This window comes from Artemia sp. Qi Xiang Cuo, chromosome 18, assembly GCF_049724085.1.
Source record: "Artemia sp. Qi Xiang Cuo chromosome 18, ASM4972408v1, whole genome shotgun sequence".
Lineage (NCBI taxonomy): Eukaryota > Metazoa > Arthropoda > Branchiopoda > Anostraca > Artemiidae > Artemia > Artemia sp. Qi Xiang Cuo.
Window position 1 is genome coordinate 34,684,176 of NC_142811.1, and position 26,165 is coordinate 34,710,340.

General features: G+C 35.4%; 1 protein-coding gene across 1 annotated transcript in view; it reads left to right on the top strand.

Annotated features, from left to right (window-relative positions):
- Col4a1 (Collagen type IV alpha 1) overlaps window positions 1-26,165 on the top strand; it is a 241,450-nt gene that overhangs the window by 131,276 nt on the left and 84,009 nt on the right. Inside the window, exons 7-11 of the mRNA XM_089104421.1 lie at window positions 5,130-5,315; window positions 10,150-10,266; window positions 15,198-15,362; window positions 22,574-22,781; window positions 24,558-24,767. Of these exons, the coding sequence (XP_088960547.1) occupies window positions 5,130-5,315; window positions 10,150-10,266; window positions 15,198-15,362; window positions 22,574-22,781; window positions 24,558-24,767 (886 nt within the window). The remainder of the gene's footprint in view (window positions 1-5,129; window positions 5,316-10,149; window positions 10,267-15,197; window positions 15,363-22,573; window positions 22,782-24,557; window positions 24,768-26,165) is intronic.

A 26,165-nucleotide genomic window follows, 5' to 3' on the forward strand; every position in this document is an offset into this window, starting at 1 on the left:
TTTTGTTTGTGTCTAAATTTTTGTGTGTGTGTAATTTTTTTTGTGTGTGTTTGTTTGTGTTTGTGTGTAAGTTTGTGTATGTGTTTATTTTTTTGTGTGTGTGTATATTTTTGTGTGTGTGTGTAAGTTTTTGTGTGTTTTTAATTTTTTGTTTTTTTTTAATTTTTTGTGTGTTTGTAAGTTTCTTTGGGTTTGTAAGTTTTTGTGTGTGTGAGTGTGTGTGTGTGTAAGTTTGTGTGTGTGTGTGTGTGTAAGTTTTTGTGTGTGTGTAAGTTTTTTTTTGTGTGTGTGTGTGTGTGTGTGTGTGTATGTGTGTGTGTGTGTGTAAGTTTTTGTTTGTGTGCCCATTTTGAAGTTGAAAAATATTAAATATGAATTTTTTATTGTTTTAAGTGTTTCATGACATTCTGATGTAAAAAAAGTATTGCTTGGTGTTGAGGTATCCTAAAAGCTGTAAAGTAACGTTGTGGGTGAAAAGGATGGCTACTTCAAGTTGTAAAATGGGTTTAGGTGGGGCATTAAGAAAAGAACTTACTCTGAAATGCCTTTTGAAAGTATTGCTTGGTGTTGAGGTATCCTAAAAGCTGTAAAGTAAAGTTTTGGGTGAAAAGGATGGCTACTTCAAGTTGTAAAATGGGTTTAGGAGGGGCATTAAGAACAGAACATGCTCTGAAATGCCTTCTGAAAGTATTGCTTGGTGTTGAGGTATCCAAAAAGCTGTAAAGTAAAGTTGTGGGTGAAAAGGATGGGTACTTCAACTTGTAAAATGGGTTTAGGAGGGACATTAAGAAAGGAACTTGCTCTGAAATGCCTTTGAACAGTATTGCTTGGTTTTGAGATATCCGAAAAGCTGTAAAGTAAAGTTGTGGGTGAAAAGGATGGATGCTTCAACTTTTAAAATTGGTTTAGGAAGGACATTATGAAAAGAACTTGCTCTGTAATTCCTTTGAAAACATGACATAAATTTAGGTTTTACGTATGATTAAAACAATTTTTTTTTAAGTGTGTTTCATGACATTCTAATATTTAAAAAAAAAAGTTAAAAAAAATATAAAAAATTGGTCACTACAATCATTATTTTTCTAATAGTAAAAGTTGCGACACACATATCTATAGCATTCCCATTTTGAAGTTGGAAAATATTAAATATGAATTTTTTGTGTTTTATGTGTTTAAAGACATTCTATGATATTTAAAAAAAAGTTAAAAAAAAAAACTAAAAAAAAAAAAAAACTAAAAAAAGAAAAAAAAACTCAAAAAAGTTTGGGGGGGGGGGGTTTGGTGGGAGGGAGGAGGTGGAGGGGTTTGAGGGAGGGTGGAGGGATAGGGTTGAGGGATAGGGGTAGGACTTGGGGCCCAAAAGCTGTAAAGTAAAGTTGTGGGTGAAAAGGATGGGTACTTCAACTTGTAAAATGGGTTTAGGAAGGACATTACATAAAGAACTTGTTCTGAAAAATATATTCGAGGGGGAGCCAAAAGTTGGGGGGATGGGGCCCTTTTGTGTCTCAAATCATCTTCTAAAATGCCTCAAACTGTTTTGCCCAAATAATTCCCTAAAATGCCTAAAACGGTTTCGCCCAAATAATCCCTAAAATGCCTAAGACGGTTTCGCCCAAATAATCTCTAAACATAATTTCAGCGTGTTCCCTTTGTTTTGACATCCCTGCGCTGTCACATTTGAAATTCCTAGGAAACCCTTTCCCGCGCTAATCTCTTCATCTCTAAGATCACAACATTCGCCAGGAAACAATTCTCCTGGACGAACACCAAAGACATTAATAAACTTCGCCCGGAAACAATTCTCCTGGACAAAGACCAAAGATATTAATAAACTTCGCCCGGAGACATTTCTCGGAAACGTGTTCTCCCTGGGGATTCTATGCCCATATATGGTTCCCCGTTTGGACTGACATTACAGGTGTTCTCCCTAGGGACTCTATGCCAATATATGGTGTAGGGTCACGACCTCCTGACCCCTCTCTACTGACAGTCCCTTTCATATACGGAATAATTTCTGTTCGTTTTAAGTTTTAATGTCGCTCCTTACTTTCAGTTTAAAAAACTTGTTTTTTTTATTTAATTTTTTAACGTTTTTGAATAAATGCAGGTTTTGATCTTGGCTCACCGTACATGAATAATTAAAACAAAATTTTCATATTAAATTACTTTTATTTAGTTAAATGGCTTTCTCGAAACTTGTTTAATTTTATTTACGAACTTTTTTATTAGTAATAAATATACGTAACTTACGAATTAACTTACGTAACGAACTTCTTTATTCATATATTTTTAATACTTTTATTAGGGGGTTCGCCCCCTAGTCAATACCTTGCTCTTTAAGCGAAAGTTCGAATTTCGTTCCAATTCTTTAAAAATGACCACTTAATCACAAAGGCCGTTACTTAGAATAAATAGCTCTTATGAAAGTACTAAAAAATCTTTGGCTTAAAGAGCGAGGCATTGACTACGGGGTGAACCCAATCATATATGTAATATTTTCTGATCGTTTAAAGTTTCTATGTTGCTGCTGTTGCAGTTGAAATACTTGTTTTTTTATATTAAATTTATGATCTTTTTTTAAATAATGCTGGGAAGTCCGGCGTCCCCTTCATAGCAATGTCCCTTCCCCCATGAAAACTTCCTTCATGGAAAAATTCTCCCCCATAACCCCCGACCCACCCATCCCCCCCCCCACTACCAGGAAAAATCTCCCCTGAAAACGTCTGTATACTTCCAAATAACCAATACTATATGTTAACATTGGGTAAAGTTCATAACTTTCAGCCCTCCCCCCGGGAACCTTAGGGGATTAAGTCATCCTAAAAGACATACTTATAATATTTTCGAACATGTTGAACAAAATGGCTATCTCAAAATTTTGATCAGGTGACTTTGGGAAAAAAGTGACCGTGGGAGGGGGCCTAGTTGCCCTCCATTTTTTTGGTCACTTAAAAAGGGCACTAGAACTTTTGATTTCCATTCCCATGAGCCCTCCCACGATATTCTAGGACAACTGGGTCGATACGATCACCCCTGGGAAAAAAAAAACAACAAATAAACACGCACCCGTGATCTTTCTTCTGGCAAAAAATGCAAAATTCCACATTTTTGTAGATGGGAGCTTCAAACCTCTACAGAAGGGTTCTCTGATACGCGGAATATGATGGTGTGATTTTCATTAAGGTTCTATAACTTTTAGGGGGTCTTTCCCCCTTTTTTCGAAAATCAGCATATTTTCTCAGGCACCTAACTTTTGATGGGTAGTTTGAGACTCTATGAAACTTATATATTTGAAATCAGCATTAAAATCTGATTCTTTTGATGTATCTATTTGTATCAAAATACCGTTTTCTAGAGTTTCGGTTACCATTGAGCCGGGTCGCTCCTTACTTACAGTTCGTTACCACGATCTGTTTGACAAATACTTAGTCCTGTTATATTTCTCCAAAATAGAGTCAGGCTAGCGGAAATCACCCCTCCTCCATGTTGATCTTTAACAACCTCACACAAATAGTTGGAGAATGGGTGCCTACATAGTTAGTTTTTGAGGCTTTAAACATCCCCTCCCCTCCAGAAACATTCACTGATCTATCCCAAATAGTTGTTGTGTAAATGTACGATTCAATATAACTGTTGGTGTTATTTTACAAAACGGTCTGAAACAACTATTCATTTTGCCAAGACTGCAAGTCTGTTTATGAACTATATACATCCTCGTGCGCCATTATGACCTCTGACAGTGACAGGCACCACTTTTCAATAGTTTTAAACTGGTTGGCTGTATAACCTTTTCTGCTCCGATGCAATTTGGTGCCGTTCTGGCCAGCAACGAGGTTACACCGCACACAATGACAAACATCTATATTGCCATGTAGTATGATTTCTTTTGTTGCTTAAAAAGGGCTTCTTAGTCGAATTATCACTTTCCAAACATTATACGACCATTGGTTCGATATGGCCATCGAGATTAAAACAACAGCCTAAATAAATATAATTGGCGAAAACAGGTAGACAGATTATATAAAAAAAAATATAACGCAATCGTGGGCCATTCTTCTCCTAACGAAATATCGTTTTCACCTATCACCCAAACTTTGGAAGATTTTCATTCTTTTCCTAAAGTTAAAATATTTTTCTTGTGCTAATTAGCCTTTGATGGGCACCATTATGATATGATATGACATGATTTATTAATATTAAAAGCCCTACTGGGCCATGGTTAATACACAACACACTTCAAAAATGATAAATGAAAACATCCTTATTATAAACAAAACAAAAATAAAATAAAAAATAAGTATAAAGAAAATGATCTCTATGCTCCATGCCCAGTCTGATAAACCTTCCCAAATGCTCAAAGAGTTTTACATACTAGAAATCAGCACAAAATTAGGATTCTGTTGATGTACGTATTGTTATCAAGCTTCAATTTTATAGAGTTTCGCTTCCTATTGATAAAAATCACTCCTTAAATACCGTTTATTATCATGGTATATTATTATTTTATCAGTCTTTCCCTCTCAGAGAAAAAGCAATTCATACGAGCATAGTTGCATACAGGCAGGGATTTATACCCTTACCCCCTCAGATTGCTTCCACCCTCAGAATGACCTTCCTCGGGGAATTCAAAAAGGAAATCCCTGTGGGTGTCATTTTACACTTTTCTAATTTTGACCCCCCCCCCCCCCCCCACCAGAAGCAAAAAATGCCTTGAGTTTCCACTTAAGATCGGGCCTGTGTACCCCTATGGCTATGACGAGTATGTAATTCGCCACAACAGACACGGAAAGCATTTAAAAGAACAAGATCTGAACGATTCCAAGTTTTCTCTAACTCTGTATTCATTTACTTAAAATTCTAGATATAACATTATGGGACAATGTTTATGACAGCCTTGTTCTCAAAGGTGGACTATAAAACAATAAATTTTGATTTTAGTCAGATTTACTATTTTATTTAACAAAATCAATTTATGCTCAAATTATCATAGAAAATAGCCGCAAGTCTCTGTTAAGCTTCCTCGTAAAAAGTCTACAAGCAAGGACATCCGTACACCCTAAACATACAGCAGTCAATGATTTAGCCTCTTGAGTTTGGTATAGTAAAATACAAAGTTAGTTCTCTTTTAGGGGCCAAAAGGTGACAGAGGTGAAAAAGGCATGAAGGGAGAAATGGGAATAGCTTCAATTGGGTCCCCTGGTCAAAAGGGTGAAACTGGTCCACCTGGACCACCTGGTGAAGTCCTAGAAGCCTGTGGTAATACAACTATTTCTTACAAAGGAGAAAAAGGACAACCAGGCATGCCTGGAGAAAAGGTAAGCTTAAAAAACAAAACTTAGTCTATTTTCTATTTTCCAGTCTTTTTCCTATAATTCTAGACCCCAGACCAGATTGAGCCTGAATTAATTACAAAAAGAAGACCTGAATATTTTCGATTTTTAGAGAATGGCAATAACAGAAGGTCAATAATAGGATGGGCAAGGGCGTATCTAGAATTTTTGTTCGGGGAGGGGGGGGGGGGGTACATGCTATTGAACATTACCTCATTGTAACGCTGATGTCATATACAATAGAAAAGTGTTATGCGACTCTTCTAAGAAAATCAATCAAATTTGGGTATTCTAAGACTCTTTATGCATTGTTTGATCGATAATCTGTTGACAAGTGGAGCAGTAGAAGCACATAAAGAAGATACGGAGTTACAAAAAAATATGTAAAAAAAAAGTTTCATTAAGGTGGATAATTTATCGTTTATATCAGGCCTAAAAGTCGCATCAGACGTTTTCACACTTCTGAGATAATTTTCAAAAACAGTTTGCTAAGCTATTCTCAAAGAGAGAATAAAGCCAGGCAATGTAGATCAGGAGTATCCAAGCGGTATCAAACACGCACGTTGTCAAACAAAGCGTCATGAAACATACGTCAGGGAATCCTGTACTAGCACAATTAATTAGGAAGTTGTCTTCCACATGTGGAAGACACAAGTTGTCTTCCATTAATGTGGAAGTTGTGGAAGTTGAAGACAGTTATGGGTTGTCTTCCCATAGTGACATTTAATTTGTAGGTATGAATATATAATAATGACATAATATTTGTAGGTATAAATATATAATGAGTAGGAGGTAATAGGCTTGAGATTGGCTGTGCTATAAAAGAGCATCACCAAGTGCGGAAAAATATGTTGTGACCAAGATGGGCTTAGGATTACACAAAGCTTCCATTCATACTGGAGGTCCTAGGGACTTCTTGCTTTCCGGTTCTAAGCCGGCTTAAGTGCTTTATGTAGACCTGAGAAAATGTGTTAGTCCCTGTCCTGCACTTCTGTAGCCAATGCTTTTCTTAAGGCTATAATAAGTTTAATGATATAAAGAATAGGAATGTTGCAACTTGGAATGTTTCAACGTTAAAAAACAAGTATCTCATTTATATTTGAACTGACGAGTTCGGACGCTTCAAACTGGACTTATTAGGAGTTTCAGAAGCTCATATCCTATGATAAGGAAAGATGACGCTAGATGATGTAGTATTTATTTACTCGGCCAAGAAGGACGAGATGCATAGGCAGGGAATATCGCCCATGATGAATAAGAAAGCTATTAAGTTTTATCTAGGTTGGGAACGTATTAATAATAGAATACTAGCTGCTCATTTCATGATTAAATAGTGCAGGGTATCAGTCATAGTAATCTATGCTCCAATAGAACCGATTGATGGAGATAGTAGTGACTCAGATGAATTTTATTTACAGCTACAGAAACAAATAGACAGAATGAAATTTAGGGAAGGTAGCTACCTTCCGGGAAGCTAGAGCTTTGGTAGACTCCAGGATGAGAGCTTGAGAGAAATTTTCTGGGAACAGTTGAATACTAAATCGGCGAGTTTAAGATTTGACAACATAGATGATGTATGGCACATTTTTAAGAAAATAGTTTGCGAAGTCCTTGATGGTATCTTAAGGAAGAAAGTTAGAAACGCAGCTAGGAATATTAATAAATCTGCTTTATGTTTAATAGCGAGGAGGAGTGGCTTGTACAAGAATTATTTCAGCGATAGATCATATGAAAATAAAAGAAATATATAGAAAGTGGAGAAATCATAAAAATATGAATTAATAGGTGTGAAATGGAGGCCGTGAATAAAATTGCTACAGATCTGGAAGATGCAGACGGCGTAATAATAGAATATTGCGCCTGTATGTTTATAAATTGAAACGGAATAGTCAATCAGGACTTGCTCAACTTAAAGACAGAAACGGGCCACAATAAGCGATAAACAAAAAGTTAAAAAGAAATGGGTAGACCATTTTGAGAACGTGATAAACCGTTGTAGAGTTACAGGAAAAGATATAAAAAGAGTGAAAAGGCCGTAGGTGCCGATAGTGCAGTAAACGAGTTTTTTTTAGTATGGTGGTTGTAAAGTTGGAGATAAATTATTGAAGGTTATGAATAGGATGGATTTTTGAAAAAGGGAAAGTACCTAGCGATCCTAGGAAAACTTTAATTAAACCCCTCTATAAAAAAGGTGATAAGAGTGACTGTGGTAAATACAGAGGCATTAGATCGGTTTCTATAGGACGCTAATTAATTAGTATGATGATACGTTTTAGACTTGGAGACGTTGTTGATTAAGTTTTAAGAGAAGAACAGTGTGGTTATAGGAAAGGAAAGGATATATCGACCAAATTTTCACTCTTAGGCCAAAGACACACTTGGTGTTTTTTACTAAGCGTTTGTTTTACCGGGCGTTTTTTCCCGAGTGTTTTTTTTGCCGTTGCTATTCTAGCACAGAGACAACATTCTACTGTCGCAACATTAGTCGATCATAATAGATTTGATAGATCAAAATACAAGTAGATCATAAATAGATCATATTAACCTAATACATCGATCTAATAGATTATAAATAAATCATAAATAGATCATAAGCCTTTTCGTAATTTCATTGAAACTACTACTACTACTAACAACTCACCGCAGCACCAAGCCGCCTGAGGCCAACACAGCTACGCACGCTCCTCGGCCACCCCAATCTATTCAAAAGCCTCCCTTTTTACACCCGCCCACGAAGTTCCCATTTCCTTTAAATCTTTCTTTATGACGTCCTCCCACCCCAGACGGGGACGACCTGCTTTCCCTTTAGCCCTAGATGGTTGGCCTGGTGGTTCGGAGGTTATAAATAAGTTATTGAAGGTTATGAATATGATTTTTGAAAAAAGGGGAAGTACCTAACGATTTTAGTAAAACTAAAATCGTTTAATTAAATTAAGCCACTTTATAAGAAAGGTGATAAAAGTGAGTGTGGTAGTTATCGAGGCATTAGTCTGGTCTCTGTAGGTAGCAAATTACTTAGTAATATGATACTTTTTTACACTGAGAGATGCTGTAGACAAAAGTTTCAAGAGAAGAACAGTGCGGATTTAGAAATGGTAGAGGATGTGTCTACCAAATTTTCACTCTTAGTCCGATAATTGAGAAGGGCCTGAGCTATCAAACACCTTTGGTACTCAGTTTTATAGATTATCAGCAAGCGTTCGATTCTGTTGATAGAAGAGCTTTAGTAAAGGTTTTATCCTTGTATGGTATACCAGACAAATAGATTAAAGTGATTAGTCCTATGTACGAGAATAACACTGCTGCGGTTAAGGTAGGAAATGAGGTTAGCAGCTGGTTTTGTATTAAATCAGGAGTTTAGCAGGGCTGTGTTCTATCCCCCTTTATATGGATTATTTTGATGGTCTTTGTTTTAATGAGCACAGGAAAGGCTATGGGAGACCACGGAATCAAATGGGGAGGAAAAAGTCTCCTGGACTTGGATTATGCTGATGATTTAAGCATCCTAGATGAAAGTGTGAGCAAAATGAATGAAGTTTTAGAGGTTTTGCGAGTTCAGGGTGCTAGAATTGGTTTTATAATTAATGTTAGGAAGACTAAGTCACTAAGGCTAGGAATAAGTGAAGATGAAAAGGTGATGTTGGGTAATGAAAAGATTGATCAGGTGGACAGCTTCACTTACCTTGGTAGTATTATTAGTAAAGATGGTGGGAGCAGTGAAGATGTTAAAAATAGAATAGCCAAGGCTCAGGTTTTTTTTTCACAGTTAAAAAAAAGTCTGGAAGAATAGGAAGATAAGTCTGCAAACCAAGATTATAATATTAGAAGCTAGAGTGATTACAGTGGTCAAATATGGCTCTGAAGTTCTTTTTCATTGAAAACTATTGAAAAAACGACAGACTTGCCCCTTTCTATACATTAAAAAATACATTGTATGCCCCCTAAATTCGTACGAGTTCATTATCCACACAGCCATGGGTGGAAAGGGAAGGGGAAGCATTTAAACCAGAAGCTGTTCTGAAAACCAATAGGTAGAAATTTTCTTAATGTAAATCGATTCAAATTTTGTTAAAATACTATGTAGTTTAGGCTACATAAATTTGATTAATACTCTTTTTTGTGAATAATATGTTTTTATTTGTTTAAAATCGACGATAGGGGCTAATGTGGACCAAACCCCTATTACTTCAAACTTCCTTGAACTTCTGGGGACTTCCTAATCAAACTATCTAGCTTTTTTTTAGAATTATCATCTCCCTTCCCAAGAAAAGCAATTAATTTATGGCTTCAAATTTATTAAATTTTTGTATTATTATATACTATCCTTAAACAAACTCTCTCATCAGTAATCGTCAGCAGGAAAAAAGGCCGAGTGTTTACGCTTCCATTTAGTTCCATAGGCCATCATGTCGTCCTAGTGGTTAAAATAAATGGTCGTTTATTTTGCCGTTCGTTATCGTAGTGAAAATGGACGGTTACATTGCTGCCGTCTACACATGTTTTATCGAGCTTTTTTTTAGTGCCCAATGTGTTTTTCGCAGTGAACTTCATTTCAATTTTTATATTAGGTCACCAAAGTCAAGGAGCAACATTAGAGGTCCAAGGCTAACTTTTTAAACCTGAAGTATGGGGAATCTTGAAGATGAAAAATCGCATATATCTAGCCAGGGTTAAGTCGACCGAATGTTTGTTGGCCAATCATCTAAAACATAGGAGTAAATGTATATCCGTCAGTTATAATTCCACAAGGTTTCAAGCAATTTTAGCCATCTTATTGTTGAAAATACTTATGCTTACCTTAGCTCTTTTTTCAATTTAGGGTGGCATGGGAATGAAAGGTGATCCAGGTCGAGATGGTATCCCAGGAACTCCAGGATTTCCAGGTCCCCCAGGGCCAAAAGGTGAAAAAGGCTTGCCAGGTGCACCAGGCCCCAGGGTAAGTCAATTACCATAATTATTTCGTTACCAATTACAAGAAATAATTTCGTTACCACGAACTGTTTGATATGGTCTAAAAATATTATAAGGAAATTGAATGGTCATTTTTCTTTGACATTTAGCCTTCTCGTTCATCTAATTTAATCCCAAACGGCAAATATTGGTAGAAATTCAAGTTGAAAAAAAAACCATCCCTATAAAAATAGTCCTATGAATTTTGACAATAATACAGTACAGGTGAATAGAAAGTTTGCTTATATTAGGAAATACAAATAAGTAAAGAAAAGGGAAAATGAAAACGGAAAAGGCAAGTGAAGGTGTGAAAAAACAGATTTTTCTATTTTCATTTAATTTGTTATTTGGATACATCAATACTAATCTGCAGCTTGTTGGAGGGAAGGCAACTCTCCAAGAAATATATGTTAATATTTAAAATTTTCCAAACATTTATTATTATTTGCCTATATATCTGTATTTTGGTAAGTTTGCCCTCCACTCTCTCTTGAAACAAGTTTCTGCATGCGTATGTGACAAAGCAGTATGGAAGTTTTGTTTCTGATTTTGTTTGAGGACCAAAGTAAATAGTGTTCTTGATTTTATTGTCTGTAGTTTATAAAAATATTGAACCATTGCTTCCGTATCTGTACTTTGCTTATCCGAAAATAAGAGAAACAGGGTGAAAAGTAATAATAAAAAATGAAAATGGTTTTTATTTTGGTTTTATTTTGAACGTTCAGTTTCTGAAACGGTTCCCAACTTCTTTGTCGTTTTTTTCTTCTCCCATTTGTTTCTGCTTTGAGTTTTTCTTAGAAAATACATTTTCCAGTTTTGACCTAAGCTCTCCAGAAACTACAGCTTTCCTATTGAACTTGGCATGCTGTGTTTCGCTTCTTGTCAAAAAAAAGAAGGTTCTTGGTAAAAAAAACGAGGCTTTTGAGATACCTATAGATCACCTCAACTTTTGCAGCTACCCACAAGTGAAAACATGATTCTGAATTTAAACTAAGATAGTTTGACTCGAGCCAATAAAAATTTAAGAAGTGCACAATTGTAAAAATCACGCAGTGGAGATAATGAAATATTAAATTATCAAAAACCAGATATTATAGTTGTTGCACCAGTTGTTGCATCAGTTCTTTTTTTTAATTATCATCAGATTCTAAATTGTCCCAAAGCATACAGCGTTAGTGAACCATGCATTCTCAGTGGTGTCAATTAACGACAGTTTAGGGGGGAGGGGCGGACAAAGTGTGTTTTTCATAATCTAGGTGGGGACACATTTCGCCACTTTTTTTTATCTCAATACAATTTTTTTGCGAAATCTGGGGGGGGGGGGGGTGGTGTTGCAGCAAAACTTTCCGGATGTCAGCAATAAAAGCTGATTCTTGCTAACACCACTTATTTTTAGCTTAGCAGACCTCCATTCGAGCATCCTGGAGGATCCACTTTCGAATTCTGAACTTATCAAATGACATTTGCTAGGGGCGGCTGTATTTGTCTTATAAAATATTATTCAACTAAATTCAACATTAGAAGCACTTACACTCTGATGAAGCATCTATTTAAATCGCAAGCAATTTCGCCAAAGCTAAATTGTTGTTGTTTTTTTAATATTCAGCTGGCAACCTGGTCCTTCAAAATACGATTCCTTCAACATAGGATACAGACTTGGCAATTTGTTAACCAAGCGTTCCAACCCAAAATGACATATAATCTTTGGACTTGGCTCTCGACATAAACAAATCAACTCATTTAACTTCTGAATTCGCAATGCTAGTTTAAAAGTTTGTTCAAATAGGTCAGTCCCCAAATCTGGTGCATTTATTTTTCTAATGGAAATCCTCCTAAGACTTCGCTCCACTGAGTGCCCAGAAGACCTTACATCTCTGTTTTCATCCGTTTGTTTATTTTCTCTTTTAACAAGGAATAGAACATTTCCGATGCTATGTAAATAATTCACAAATGTTGGTTCGAATCCAAATGCCTATCTGTATATTTTTCTTATCCTGATGGCCCGGTTTTTTGACCTTTTGACTTCCGTAAGGTTTTTCCACAAACGTTAGAACAGTGTAGATGGAAGCTACGTATGTAATTGATTAACAAGATGTCCATTCATGGAAAGTGATTGTATCGCAAAAAATCTTTTTGACAGTTTGCATTGATATTTTGTTGGCATTTGATATTCAATTGCTTCTTATTTTTTGTCATGAAATTCATGGGTGCTGGTCAAAAAGTAGAGTTATATGCCATTAAATAACTAAGGATTCATAGAGCATTAACATTTAATAATGAATAAAGATATGTTTTGGTCTAGCATTGATCTCCTGCATTTTGTTAGTTTCTTGTTTACTTGAATAATTGTTTACTTGAATAATGTAGCCTAATGGAGAGGGAGAGGAAAATTTATTCCATTTTGTGGGGAAGTGTGAAGGGTTAAGGGTTTTGAGAAAGGAAATTTTTGGAGTAGATGAGGGGGATGAGCCTTGGGTGGAAAAATTGTTGGGAAATGGGTATTTTATTATTATTAAGAATCTGACGCGGTTTGTTCGTGTGGGTGTAAACCCATCGTTAGGGTATTATGTGATGACTTTATTTGTATTGGTTTTTTTGAATGTTTTTCTGTGCTTTAATCATTTCGATCAAAAGTATAAATTGAATCCTTTAATTGTATTTATATGTTGTTAGGCTAATTGTATTTGTAAGTTTTTGTGGCCATGGCTCTGCGGGTATTTTCGTGTTAAATATACTATCATAGTATACTATACTATTACGACACAAATCATTTACTTATCTTCTTCTGAACTTCTCTCAGTTTTTTTGTTTTTTGCAGTCAATTTACTTGGCGAGGGGACAAAGGAAAGAAGTGCTGGTGCATTTTGCGGATACTTCTATATACTGCTACAGAAGTCAAGTTTGGTTAATTCTAATTAAATATAATAAAATAGGATGAGTATATAATAGTTTTTAAACAATTTTGGGCTATATATATTCACATTAAGGGGGGGGGGTTGGGGGTAAATCATACCATATATTAAATACGTAACCTAACCTAGGACCTTTTTCCCACGTAAACCCCAAAAAGCAATCGTTTAACTATTGTAACTCATTGAGAAACCACGGCATTGCAGTCATTTATGTATAGCGGTCTCTTGAGAATAGCCTGTTTGACGGGTTTTTCGTGACTGGTTTCCTTGTACAATATATAAAAGTGTCCACATAATGCACCAGTATCAGAAAAGAGAAACAATTAAGAGTCTGCTTTTCAGGTTCAAAGGCTTCGAAGAAAATTTTGAACAAGACAAGTAAACAGCGCCCAGAGTCGTCAAAATTTTATTCACTCTACTGAATAGTTTCTGAAGTAAAGCAAAGTTGTTGCCAACACATACTTCACCCACGTGATTAAGATATTTCTTTTGCATTTGAATTTTTGGCAAAATACTTGTCTTACATCACCTATGAGAATATCTTCTAGTTTGAATTGATCTTGTTTGTTGAAAACCCTTTTTTTCATGGAAGTGATAAACAAAAACTTCCTGTCTCTAATGTGTCTTAAAATAATTTTATGTTTATTTGGTAAAATGAGCCATGATTTTTTTTTTTCATCTTGCATGTTTCAAGAATTTTCTTCGTCGTTAGTATAGGGCAAAATAATTAGGTACTTTTCTGTTAAATGGAAAACAATCAAGAATTGCGATGTGTAAAATTTGACAGAAACCGGTTTCCCTTCCTGGATCGGTTTCGGTTATGATTTGCTTGATAAAACTACGATGTAGGCTATGTGTATTTAATATTTAATATATACTTGGTTAGGGGTTAGGTTAGGTTGGGTTAGGTATTTAATACAATGTGTTCTGCGCGTCCTGCTTTCCACATTTCTTTGTCGTAGTTTCCATAATTTTGTTTATATTCCGTTAAACCGACAAGTACCAATAATTAAAAACAGGATATATTCACAAGTTAGTTTTGCGTTTTTGCCTCTAAATTCAATTCAATTCTTTTAAATGTTAAAATTTTAGATGCAGAGATAGCTAAGAAAATTAGCTATTAAAACTGAGCCACTCAGTCTACTTTTTTAACGCTTTATACAAAATCTTTTTAGGCGGGGGGAGGGGCAGAAGCGGGAACAAATTCTCTTGTCATTTAACTAACAGATTTGTCTAACTTATGGCATTTAGCCAATTTTGACTAAGTCCCTTTCGAAATATACTTGGACAAACTGTTCATACTCAAACGGCTAGGTAAACACCAGGAAATAATGGAAATGCTCACTACCAGATGAATAGTAAATTAGAATCAAGATCAGCAGTACATTTTATTTTCCAATTAACTATGTTTTTTGTCCTAAAAATTCAATCAGTTGCATTCTGAACAGTTCAATTGCCAAAACGACAACAAATTTTGCCATTCTTTGGGAAAATTTGTTTGTGACCAATTTAATTGCTATTTTGTGTTCTTGTCAATTTTTCCATCTTAAATCTTTTTAGGCGGGGGGAGGGGCAGAAGCGGGAACAAATTCTCTTGTCATCTAATAGTTGCTAGATTCTATGTTTGATGAGATTCCTTCATAGTTAGTCTAAAGCAAAAACGCAAACTACCACAGGAAATATCAATTGTCTTTTCCTATGTTCATGTGTGTTTGTCTAAAATTACTAAGGAGCCATACTTCTGTGGGTAATAAAAACTCCATTGCATTAGTAGTGATTATTTTCATGAATTCTTGAAGTAATATATTTAGTGCTAGTCACTTTTTCGGCAGTAAAACCTATGAATAGCCTACATATTTTCTGCTGCTTTCTTTTTCAAATAACGCTCATGTTTTGCACCTTAAAGAAGCTCCAGTTTGTTATGATATTCACAAGTCAGAATTTTTGAATTAGTTGGACCAATAACTGGAAAAGAAAGAAGTACTTACTTTTTCCCTACTTTTAGGGTCGTGACGGATATCCTGGTCCGTCAGGACCACCCGGCCAAAAAGGTGATCGAGGATTTGATGGCTACGATGGACTACCAGGTCGACCGGGACCGAAAGGAGAGCCTGGTTTATTAGGACCGAAAGGTCAATTTGGTTTTACCGGACCTCCTGGAGAACCGTGTGTAAGTGATACAAAACATACTTATACATGCTTATCTTATTGTTTAAAATACTTGTCGTATTGTTTAAAATATGCTTCGGAATGTTTGGGTGGAATAAAAAACATACTTATGCATGCTTATCTTATTGTTTAAAATTTGCTTCGGAATGTTTGGGTGGAATAAAAAACAAATTTATACATGCTTATCTTATTGTTTAAAATACTTGTCTTACTGTTTAAAGTATGCTTCGGAATGTTTGGGTGGAATAAAAAATAATTGCTTCGTCGCTAAAGGCTGGAAATTTGTTTTTCGGTGTATCAAAATGAGTAAGCATGGAAGTAAAACAGAGGAGTAATATAGTTTAAAGCAGACATCATACTAGATCAGGGTGTCTGAAGATTCTTAGTACAATGTTGCCACCGTTTTTTTGTGTTTAAGAAATCTAAGATTTTTGCAAAAGCAGTGAACTTCTCAAGTTTTGCTGAAATTCATGAAGTTCATCTATGTTTTGCGCTATTCCTATATTTTCAATTTTATCATTCAATTACTCCTACAAAATTTCAAGTGTCAGCACTATAGGCATCAAATTGTTCATTTGTTATCTTAGAGTTTATGAGTCAGGAGTAGAAATGTTATATGAAAGCGTCATTCTTAAAGCGACAACTAAAGTAAATCAGTCGAACATCCTTTCAAACATTTAAATGCACCCATGGATTGGATGTTGAAAGGCCCGAAAACTTCAGTATATTTACTATTTACTACATAAATTATGTTTTAATATCCCCCAACCCCACAAAATAACTCCTACCTACGTACTCAGAATATTTTCAAATTTTAAATCTATGCAACAATTTCATGAAAAAATATTTCTACCCTGAAAAATAATACCAAATAAGACTTAACCATCATATTTTAATGGGAAATAAATCTCCAGATACAATTATAATGGGGATGGAGGCACTATTACCCTTGAGATTAATTCGAAGGACCTCACTATCCAAAAAGAGAAACATGGTTCAAAAATATACATATACCTTATTCCCCTCCCTCCCTCAGAAAAATCCCTGGATTCCCATCATAAAGGTCAGAACTATGTGCACGTTAAGTTCCTATTCTGATCTAATTACCATTTTTTTCACAGTAATCCATAGCAAATTAGGCTAAGAGCTTGGAAAACGATAACAATCTATGTGTTAGAACCTTTATTATATAAAAAAATAGATTTTCCTCAAGTTTTATTGACTTTTTAAGTAGGGTAAAAAATAGAGTTTTATGGCAATTAAACAAGATTCTGGCACTGTGTTTACTCTAAGGTTTTGCTCTTATCATGAAAATAGACTTTATCTTATTTAACGACGTTTGGAATTCAGACAACCAATTTTGCATAGTAACTGGCACTATAAACCACTTTTACATCATTTAGATTGCGACTTGCGTCTCATGTTAATGCAATTATTAATTTTAAAAATAAATTTTCATAGAACAAAAATAGAATCGTTAATATTGATTTAGTTCCGTAATATCGTTATTCTCAGTTTCATTAAAACTTCAGCAATTATGGCTGTTCGCTTGGGTGAGCTCCAGAAAAGAATTCTGATTTACAGTGTGTGCACTGACAAAATTTTTTGGAAATTAATCGGTCTAGGAAGAAACTTGAAGAACATTTACTTGTTTTAAATTATAAGATCTCCCGCTTCCTTTGACAAATAAGTTTGACAAGACATTTTTAATTGCGTGTAGTTTCGACCAACTTTTATTGACCACAAACATATTACTATTTACGGAAATACATTCTTTTCTTCTGTTAACAGTAGCACGTCAGAGACTGTTACTGCGTCACGAGAAATGGCCTTCTAGTAGGCTTACAATCATTTTCCTACTCCTTAGGTTTATTTTTATTATATTTATATGTTCTAAGTTTATTTCATGTTTATTAGAATTTATTTTAAGTCATAAAAAAAGAAGCAAGTACTATCAACTGAAATTGAGCGCCCATAGACTGAATTTTAGGGGGGGGGGCTGACCTGGTCTAACGAGCATTTTAATTGCTGTATAATTGAAATCTCAATGATAAAATATCATGGGCAATGCCTATGTAAAATGTAATGTGGGCACAATATATTGTTTTTTTTTTTAGACCAGGGCCCTTCTTGTAGAAAGAAATGTCATAGGAACTCCAAAAGAGCTCATGAAGGGCAGCCATCTCCCCCTCTCCTACGTCAATCACTTCCCCAAACACATCCAATCAAAATTTTGAGATAGCCATTTTGTCCAGTGTAGTTTTAAGGTCAGGAAATTACGACTTTGAGAATGACCCCCCCCCCACAACTCTCGGAGCAAGGATTGTAAATTATGCCCTGTGGAGATATAAGGTTTTTTATAGGAAGGGAGCTCATTTGATTAGTAATCAGAAGTTCTACTGGCCTTTTTAACAGTCAAAAGTGATTGGAGATCATCCAGCCCCCTCCCCATACACCGATCATTTCCCCAAACACATTCAATCATAATTTTTTAGATAGCTTTTTTGTTCAGTGTAGTTGAAAGGTCCAGAAATTACGTCTTTGAGGATAGCTCCCCCCCCCATACAGCCCTCAGGTCAAGGGTTTTGAGTTAAGCACTGGGGGCATATAAGGTTTTTTTTATAGAGATAGTGGCTGTATAAACTTCAAAGAGGGCTCTTTTTTTTTCTTCCAGGAGTATAATTTTATTTAAATATAATTTAAAAAAAAAAAAAAAAACGCCAAGGAACTTTTCGGTTCGTTAGGCCAACTCCAACTTCCCACACATATTTCAATATAAATAAACAAAAACAAAACAATATCCCCCGTCGACGTGCTAACAAAACAACACAACCCAAAATTCCATTATGGCACTACTAAAAAAAAAAATAAAAAAAAAATCAAACAAATTGGCAAATATTATTACAAAAATCCCTAAATTTTTCTCAGAAACTACTTCGGTCATGCTCACGCACAACCCCAATTGGTAAATGACTCCAAGATCTCGGCAAAACATGCCGAGCAGAGAACTGTGACTGGGTTGTTTACACTGCGGCCGCCGAAATGCATCTGCATTTCTTGTATTATAATTGTGAAGATCCACACTAGTTATAAACATGCCATTAAAACATTCTAAGGTAAGGTTATTAATAATATCAAACATTAGCATAGATCGATAAAAAGAAATATACCTGCTAGAGGAAGAATTTTCAGTTTCAAATACATATTTCTCACTGAATCTCTCGGTCCATAATTTGCTAAACTCCTAATGGCAAAATTCTGCAAAGCTCTAACAACAATATAAAAGGTAACAATGGACAAGTGACAAATACAAAAGTCTAAGGACAATTTTCGGACAAATGTGCTTCAATTTCCTAATAATTCCAACATTACGGGCAATTTTAAATGTTATACAATTTATATGATCTGAAACTAAGTGTCTCATCCGCAATAATGCCTAAATACCTAGTCGAGTGTACTCTATTAATAAATGAACTCCCACACCTCAACTTATCTACCCAAGGATAATACTTTTTAGAACGAGCAAACAACACAAAATTACACTTCTTAAAATTTATTTTCAGCTTATTCAACCTAGTCCACTTTTCAATCAAACTTATATCATGTTTGATTGAAAAGATTTCAATTGGGTTGGTAATCAGAAGTTATTGGGTTGGTAATCAGAATTTATAGTATTCTTCTTAAGAGTTAAGTGATCAGAAGGCAAATAACCCCCCTCCCCGCACACACACACGTCGTATTTTTCAGAAATGGATCTGATAGGAATTTTAAGATGGCCATTTGTTGTCGTAGAAACTTCGAAAAGTGCTCAGTCCGTTGGTAACCGAAAGGACTAGTACCTTCTTTAATAGTCAAAAGTGATGGGAGGGCAACCACCACCCCTCCCTCCTACGCCCATCATTTCCCCAAACACTTCCAAACAAAATCTCGAGGTAGCTATTTTGTTTGACGTAGTTTAAAAGTCCAGAAATTATGTCTTTGACGATGAGAACCCCCTCGTGGTCCTCAGGGCAAGGGTTGTAAGTTATCTCCCGAGAGCATTTAAGGTTTTTATCGAAACGGGGTATACGCTTCGGAGGGGGCTCATTGGATTGGAAATCGGAAGTTGAAGAGACATTTTTAAGAGTAAAATTTCTTGGAGGGCAGCTATACCCCCCCCCCCCACGTTATATTTTCCCCCAATGCATCCGATAAAAATTCTAATATAGCCATTTGTTCAAAAATAGTCCAAAGATCTCATAACACGGCCTTTTGGATTGACCCAACCCCCAGAAGTATGGGGATAAGGGTTTTAGGTTATGCCCCTGGGGGATGTAAGGTTTTTATAAAGAGGTGGTCTTGTGAATTTTAGAGGAGGCTTATTTGATTGGAAATGCGTACTTCTATTTTCATTTTAAGAGTCAAGCGTGATGGAGCAAAAATAGGCACCCCCTCTCCCTGATATCCTCTTTTTCCCAAACACATTCGATCAAAATTGTGGGACAGCCATTTTGTAGCCAATAGCCCAAAGAGAATATAAGATTATCTTCAGTAATCAAATATAAGAAATATTGAGGCGGACGTTGAACTAAATCAAAACAAACTATGAGCATTTGAACTTTCAAAAAGGTGACAAAGCAATATCCCAAGAAAAATTCGTTTTATTAAGTTAGATCTTTAAGTGGAAGTTGTGGGGGATTTTGGACTAGCCAGAAAACGCTATGTGTATATTTTGGGTGCTACAACTGCACTTATTGTAACTTAATGACGCTTAGAGTATTAAGGTGAAATTTCTAGGAAGTGTTTAGGGGGCGTTCCAATTAAACAAAAAAACTGTATGCATGCAGGTTTTCAAAAAGGCATAAAAGTAATATCATAAGCAGCACCATTCAATAATAGCTAGAAATATCATTGAAACATTTAAAGAAGCTAGTTCGATTCAAAATCAAAAAGTTCTAGGGTCATTTCTAAGAGTGAAAAGAAATTGGAGAGAAATAAGCCCTTCTCTTAAGCCGATTTATTTCCCAAACATATCTAGTCAAAGTTTTGAGACTATTATTTTGTTGAACATAGTAGAACGGTCCAGCAACTATGTCTTTAGGAATATCGGGCATGTAAACCCCCACAATTATGCCAAACTATGGATTAGTATAGAAAAAAAAAATCCAAAAAGATATAAGATATTTTTTTTTTTTTTTTTTTTATGAAAATGAATTTCAATAAAAAACGAACAGAAATTTAGATAAAAAACCTTTTTCCACAAAACAAGCTTTGCAAAGAAAAGTAAAGAGCTCCATTAAGCTAAAAATGGGCTAAAATAAAATCAAGTAATCTTCCAAAGATGAAACTACCACAAAGGACTATCATTAAATAAATGGAATCTGAAATTAACAGAAATTACAATAAACAGCGGAGTCAAACTCAAAACGAGCAAAAATTAATATGAGTAGGGCTGATAACCCCCAAGCCTTCTCAAGACCAGAACATAATTTGTGCTTTACTGAAAACAAAATATGTATAAATATTTTCACTTTTTTTTTACTTAAATAAGTAAAAAATCACTTTTTTTACCCATTTTTTATTCAGGTAAATTAAACTGACAATCCACGGTCATTTATTATTTTTTCAGTAAAACCTAAGTTATGTTCTAGTTTTGAGAAGGCATAGGGCTCGTCAGCCCTAGTAATGTTAATTTTTGCTCGTTTTGAGTTTGACTCGGCAATTTATAATAATTTATGTTCGTTTTGAATTTCATTTAATTGTTGATAGTGATTTGTGGTAGTTTTACACTTGGAACATTATTTGACTATATTTCTGCCCATTTTTTGCCTAATAGAGCTCTTTACTTTTCTTTAAAAACTTATTCTGTGGAAAGTTTTTTTTTAAATTAATACAAATATATGACACCGTCATTCATCCAGGGGGGCTGCCCCCCTTGCCCCCCCCCCTTATGGGCGCCCATGTTTTAGTGTTTTCTTTTTATTAAAAGGAATTCACAGAACGATTATATTAAAATAGAGTAAGGATGGCTCCATTTGTTTCCCAACTATATACTTTCTTGAAATACGCTTTTGAGGGTTAGAGTAGGTTTTGACAGGAATACAACCATATTACTTTATTAATTAATAAAGACAATTTTCTTTCAAATGAAAGTAAAGAGCGACACTAAAACTTAACAATGAACAGAAATTACTCCGTATATGGGTTGCCGCCCCCTTTCAAGCCAGTGTTCTTTACGCTAAAGGCTTGTAGCGCTTAAAAATATTTTCCATTCTAATTGTGTTTGAGCAGTCGTTCTTAAAGAATTGGGATAGAAAATTGAGGCTTTAGCATAAAGAGGGAGGGTTGGATGAGCGGAATTTAATTTTTGCATAGCCAGGCTTCGACGATATGAGTTCATTTAGTAAATTAGCTTTTCTGACTTGTTGTAAGTCAATTTTTGGCACCTAAACGCTCCACGGCCTGCGTGGAATGGGCTCATGCAAGCGGTATTTCAAGGCCCGGTGGCAAAAGCAGGCTGTTCATGGAAGCAGGAAAGTCAAGCTCTGGATCCAGTACCTCAATTTTGCAGGAATGATTCAGCGGCTCCTAAGAATGAACGAGCTATCAATTTGAAGCCCGGAAATTCGCAGATATTTTTGCGACAATATTTTAAAACCTACCTAACCTAGTTATATAAGAGGAACTCATGAGGAGTCTGTGAAGGGGGGGGCGGTGATAGAATTTCAAAAAAATCTTTGAGTCATTTCACATCCTGCTTGATGGAAAGTAAACTATCTCATGCACGACCTTAAAAGAATGAAACTAAAAAGAGAGTTTTTAGATTTTTGTCCCCTTTTCAGCATTTCAAGGGCGAATTTGATCCATTTTGACCCGAGGTAGAGGTACCCATTTGGAATATTGTTCTCTATCGAATAGTATAAATTTATTTATGTTGCAATTTATTCTAGACTGACCTAATTTTTGTTGTATGTTTATTGTACGGTTAAAAATGATTTAAATTTACTGTTGGAATAGAAGTGTCTCGTGTTAGTGCAGCAGCTAGTTCCGTTAAAAAGCTTATTACATAGAATTTAAGTTTACTGAGACACTGAGATTTCTCATGATATGCTTACAACAAGAAAATGCTTCTATTAAGATAAAAATCTTTATTGTTAGCTATTTGATTAACCATAATCGTATAAAAGAATTTTGACGATATTGAAGTTATTTCTATTTATAACTTGATTTCAGACGGATAGAGGAACTCCTGGTCCAAAGGGCGATATAGGTCCACAAGGTTTCCCCGGACCACAGGGACCAAAAGGCTTAGACGGACCTCCAGGCACACCAGGACCTAGAGGACCAATAGGTCCACTTGGAGGACCAGGAAGGCCCGGTGAACCTGGTCAAGAAGGCTTACCCGGTCCTAAGGGAGACAAAGGTGATGGAGGTTTAACAGGTAAGCAATGCTTGAATTAAATTTACAGAAGCTCGTATAACTTTTAAGTATCAGGAAACACCAACAGTTAAAGGGGGAAAAAAATAAACGGCTCAACTGATTTTGACAAGATTTATCATGTTTTAATATTTTAATTTATTGACAATCTGCAACAAAAGGCGTAGACTGATAGAGAAACTCCCTGTCGAAACTATGGCTTTTAGCATCAGAAATGTCAACATCAGTAACTAGCTTACAGCAACTAAGTCCCAAATACGATATTGTGCTTAAGAGCAATTATAACTCAACTGCTAAATACCCTATCCGCAATTTAATGTGCGCATGGGGATGTGGAAGCAGCAAAGAGGGAGCTACAGAGGATTTTTTAATTTTGTATGTCAGACTAACATTATCATAGAATTAAAACTTGTACAGTTTTTTTTTGTTGAGAAAAGAGCTATATGCTCCTTTCAGATTGTTTTCAACACGGTTACGAAACTACAAAACTTAAGAAGGATTTTCTGGGAATCCTGTTTTTCGACATTATTTAACGCCTTTTGGTAGCTCCGAAATTTATCGAAATTGTACATCTAAAATCAGTAGAAACGTTAAATTTTCTCAGTAATAATAACAAGACACTATAAAATGAACAAAAGCCAAGAAAAGAAAATTATTTATATTTTTTTATATTTATACCTAGAGCTTTTAAACTGCAAAGTTTTTTTTTGTACCAATGGTAACGAAAAAAAAACAGGGTGCATTTTAAGAAGAAGAAACCAAAGTAACTGTTTTCTAAGAAACCAGTCAGACAACAACTCAAGACCTTCATTTTCTTAAGAGCCTGTATCTCAGTATAAATTCTTTGCAACACTCAAGCGCTTCAAATGGATGACCTTATAGATAAGAAATCCATCTAAAAAACGTTGAAAGCGCAACCGTTCTCCCAGGGTTATTTTTTAGCTACGTTGAAAATATCTGTTTCATAGTTAGAATATTAAACTGTAAGGACATTTAAAAAAATTCCAAAGCATGTGATGATAATTGATGTACAACTTTGGGACTAACACTTCATTTCTTCAGTTCAGCTCCGTTTATATATTCTATTATTAAATTATAATATACCTTTTAAACTATATTTGTGCCCTTTGGCCATCCACTTCGGGCCAAACGAAAAAACCGGTCGTCGCCCAATGGAATGTGAAGAGGCCATAAGAAAGGATTAAAATGGGATCTATCTGAGAGGGGGTAAAACTTGAAGCTTTAATAGGCTGGGGAGGAGAAGGGTGTGAAAGTGTGTTGGCCTCAGGTGGCTTGGTGCTGCAGTTAGTTGTTAATATTGGTAGCAGTGAATTATGGTGTAAAGTATTCGTTTCTTATTCGGCACAAAAAGTCTCATGACGACTATAATGTCGAGCGAATCGCACAAGATTTGAGGTAGCGTAAATGTAATGATCTTGTTGACATATGTTATAGCGAGGATTTTAGTCTTTATTATTATGGAGTACAATTTGAAAGAAAACGTTGGCTTTTGTAAAGATAACTGTAAAGAAGCTATTTTTATCCGAATTTACATATGTTTTATTTGATTGGTAATTTCTTTTATCATTTCTAAACAACGTCCAGTTTGTTCTTCGTAACCAAGTCAACCAAATCGTTGAAATTTATAATATGGCAATAAATACAACAAATTAAGATCTGAACATGCAAAGAAAAAATCGAGATTATTCACGCTAAAGACGGCAACATGGATACTGCATTTTCTTAGGTGCTGTATTTAAATCCGATTTTTCCTTTTAGGTCTTCCTGGACAGAAAGGTGACAAAGGTTATGGCGGACCTCCTGGTCCAACTGGCCCAGCAGGTGTTAAAGGCGAAAAAGGAGATTCTATCCCTGGTGAACCCGGTCTTGATGGAAGAGATGGATTACCTGGCAGAGCTGGTGATAAGGGAGAACGAGGTTTCCCGGGACCCATTGGTCCTCCTGGCGACACTGTTGGTGGAGTTCCAGGTAAAAACTTATCTTTAACTGTTTGAGCTGGTTTGAAGTTTATCTTGTTAGTAAAATTGATTACTTCAGATGCTTGATGAAGCTGTTTCTTAAACGTATCTAAAAGTACTCGAGGTGGTTTTGATGTTTAATCTTCAAATTAAGTATAGTGATTGTAGATTTGCAATCATTATCTGATTGTAGATAATCCATCCTTGATGTATTGAGATAAAGAATCGAAGTTCAACGAAAAGTTGAGGGTAAAGCAGCCTTCTCCATTTTAGTAAAAATTCCTTTTTTTTAGTTTTAACTTCACTCTTTACTTGGATTTTGATTTGATTGTTTAATGACTTCTATTTGTTTTTTCTATACTATTTAAAATTGTTCTAAATATGACGGGAATTCTGCACCTCAATCGCCTGGTCTTTACGATAAATTTTAACTTTTTAAAAACGACTCTTAGATTTTCTTTATTATGACGTCTGTTAAAAACTACCATTTTTGCAGAAACAGAGACAACTTACCCCTTATTTCAGTTCTGAAAGATTGCTCATGGACATTTTAGTAAATTGTACCTAAAAATGTACTTTACGATTGTTCAACTAGTTTTGGTTCCGAGTTATCCAAGTTATCTTGTCACACACAATATCAGAAATTTACACCGTGGAGCGATCTGCTTTAAAACTCAAGAAGGGCACTAGAACTTTAGATTTCCTTCCAAATTACCCATGTTATATATTCGACAATCATTGGCTCAATGCGATCACTGTTGATGAAAAAAAGATACATATCTCTTACTATCCTTATCGACAAAAATACAAAACTGAGAGTTTGCTGGAGCGAAAGAATTGCTTGTAGATTAAAAATTTGACTTTAGACCTATATTTTAGGGTCTCACATATTGAATTTGAAATTATGTCAGAGATTTTGAATTTAATAGTACATTTTTCATCATGATAACCAGTGCCAGATTTAAGGCTTTGACACTTCTAGGGCACAGCGTTTTTGCCGCTTTGTTTTTGCGAGATTTTCGGGGAATCCCCAGAGATTCGGGGATAGTAGAAACACTGAACAGAACGCAACTGATAAGCAAAAAGTAATGAAAGAGAGAGGTCATACCAAATTATCAACTGCTTTTCTTGGGAGACATCTGACAGTTTATAAGTAGTCATGGAATTACTGTGCTGCTTTAAAATAACTTTTCTTTGAATAGACAGTGTGGCGGTGAGTGCATCTGGCAATTTGACCATAAATCGTATCAGCCAGTTTTGTTCAGAAGAAAATTAACTAGTGATAATTTATTGCACCCCCCTGGCATTGTGCGCCCCTTGGTTCGGGCCTAGTGGGCCTATTGGTAAATCCTGGCTTGAAGATAACCTTCTTTTTTTGGGTGTTTCCCCCTTTTCTCAAACTGAGCGA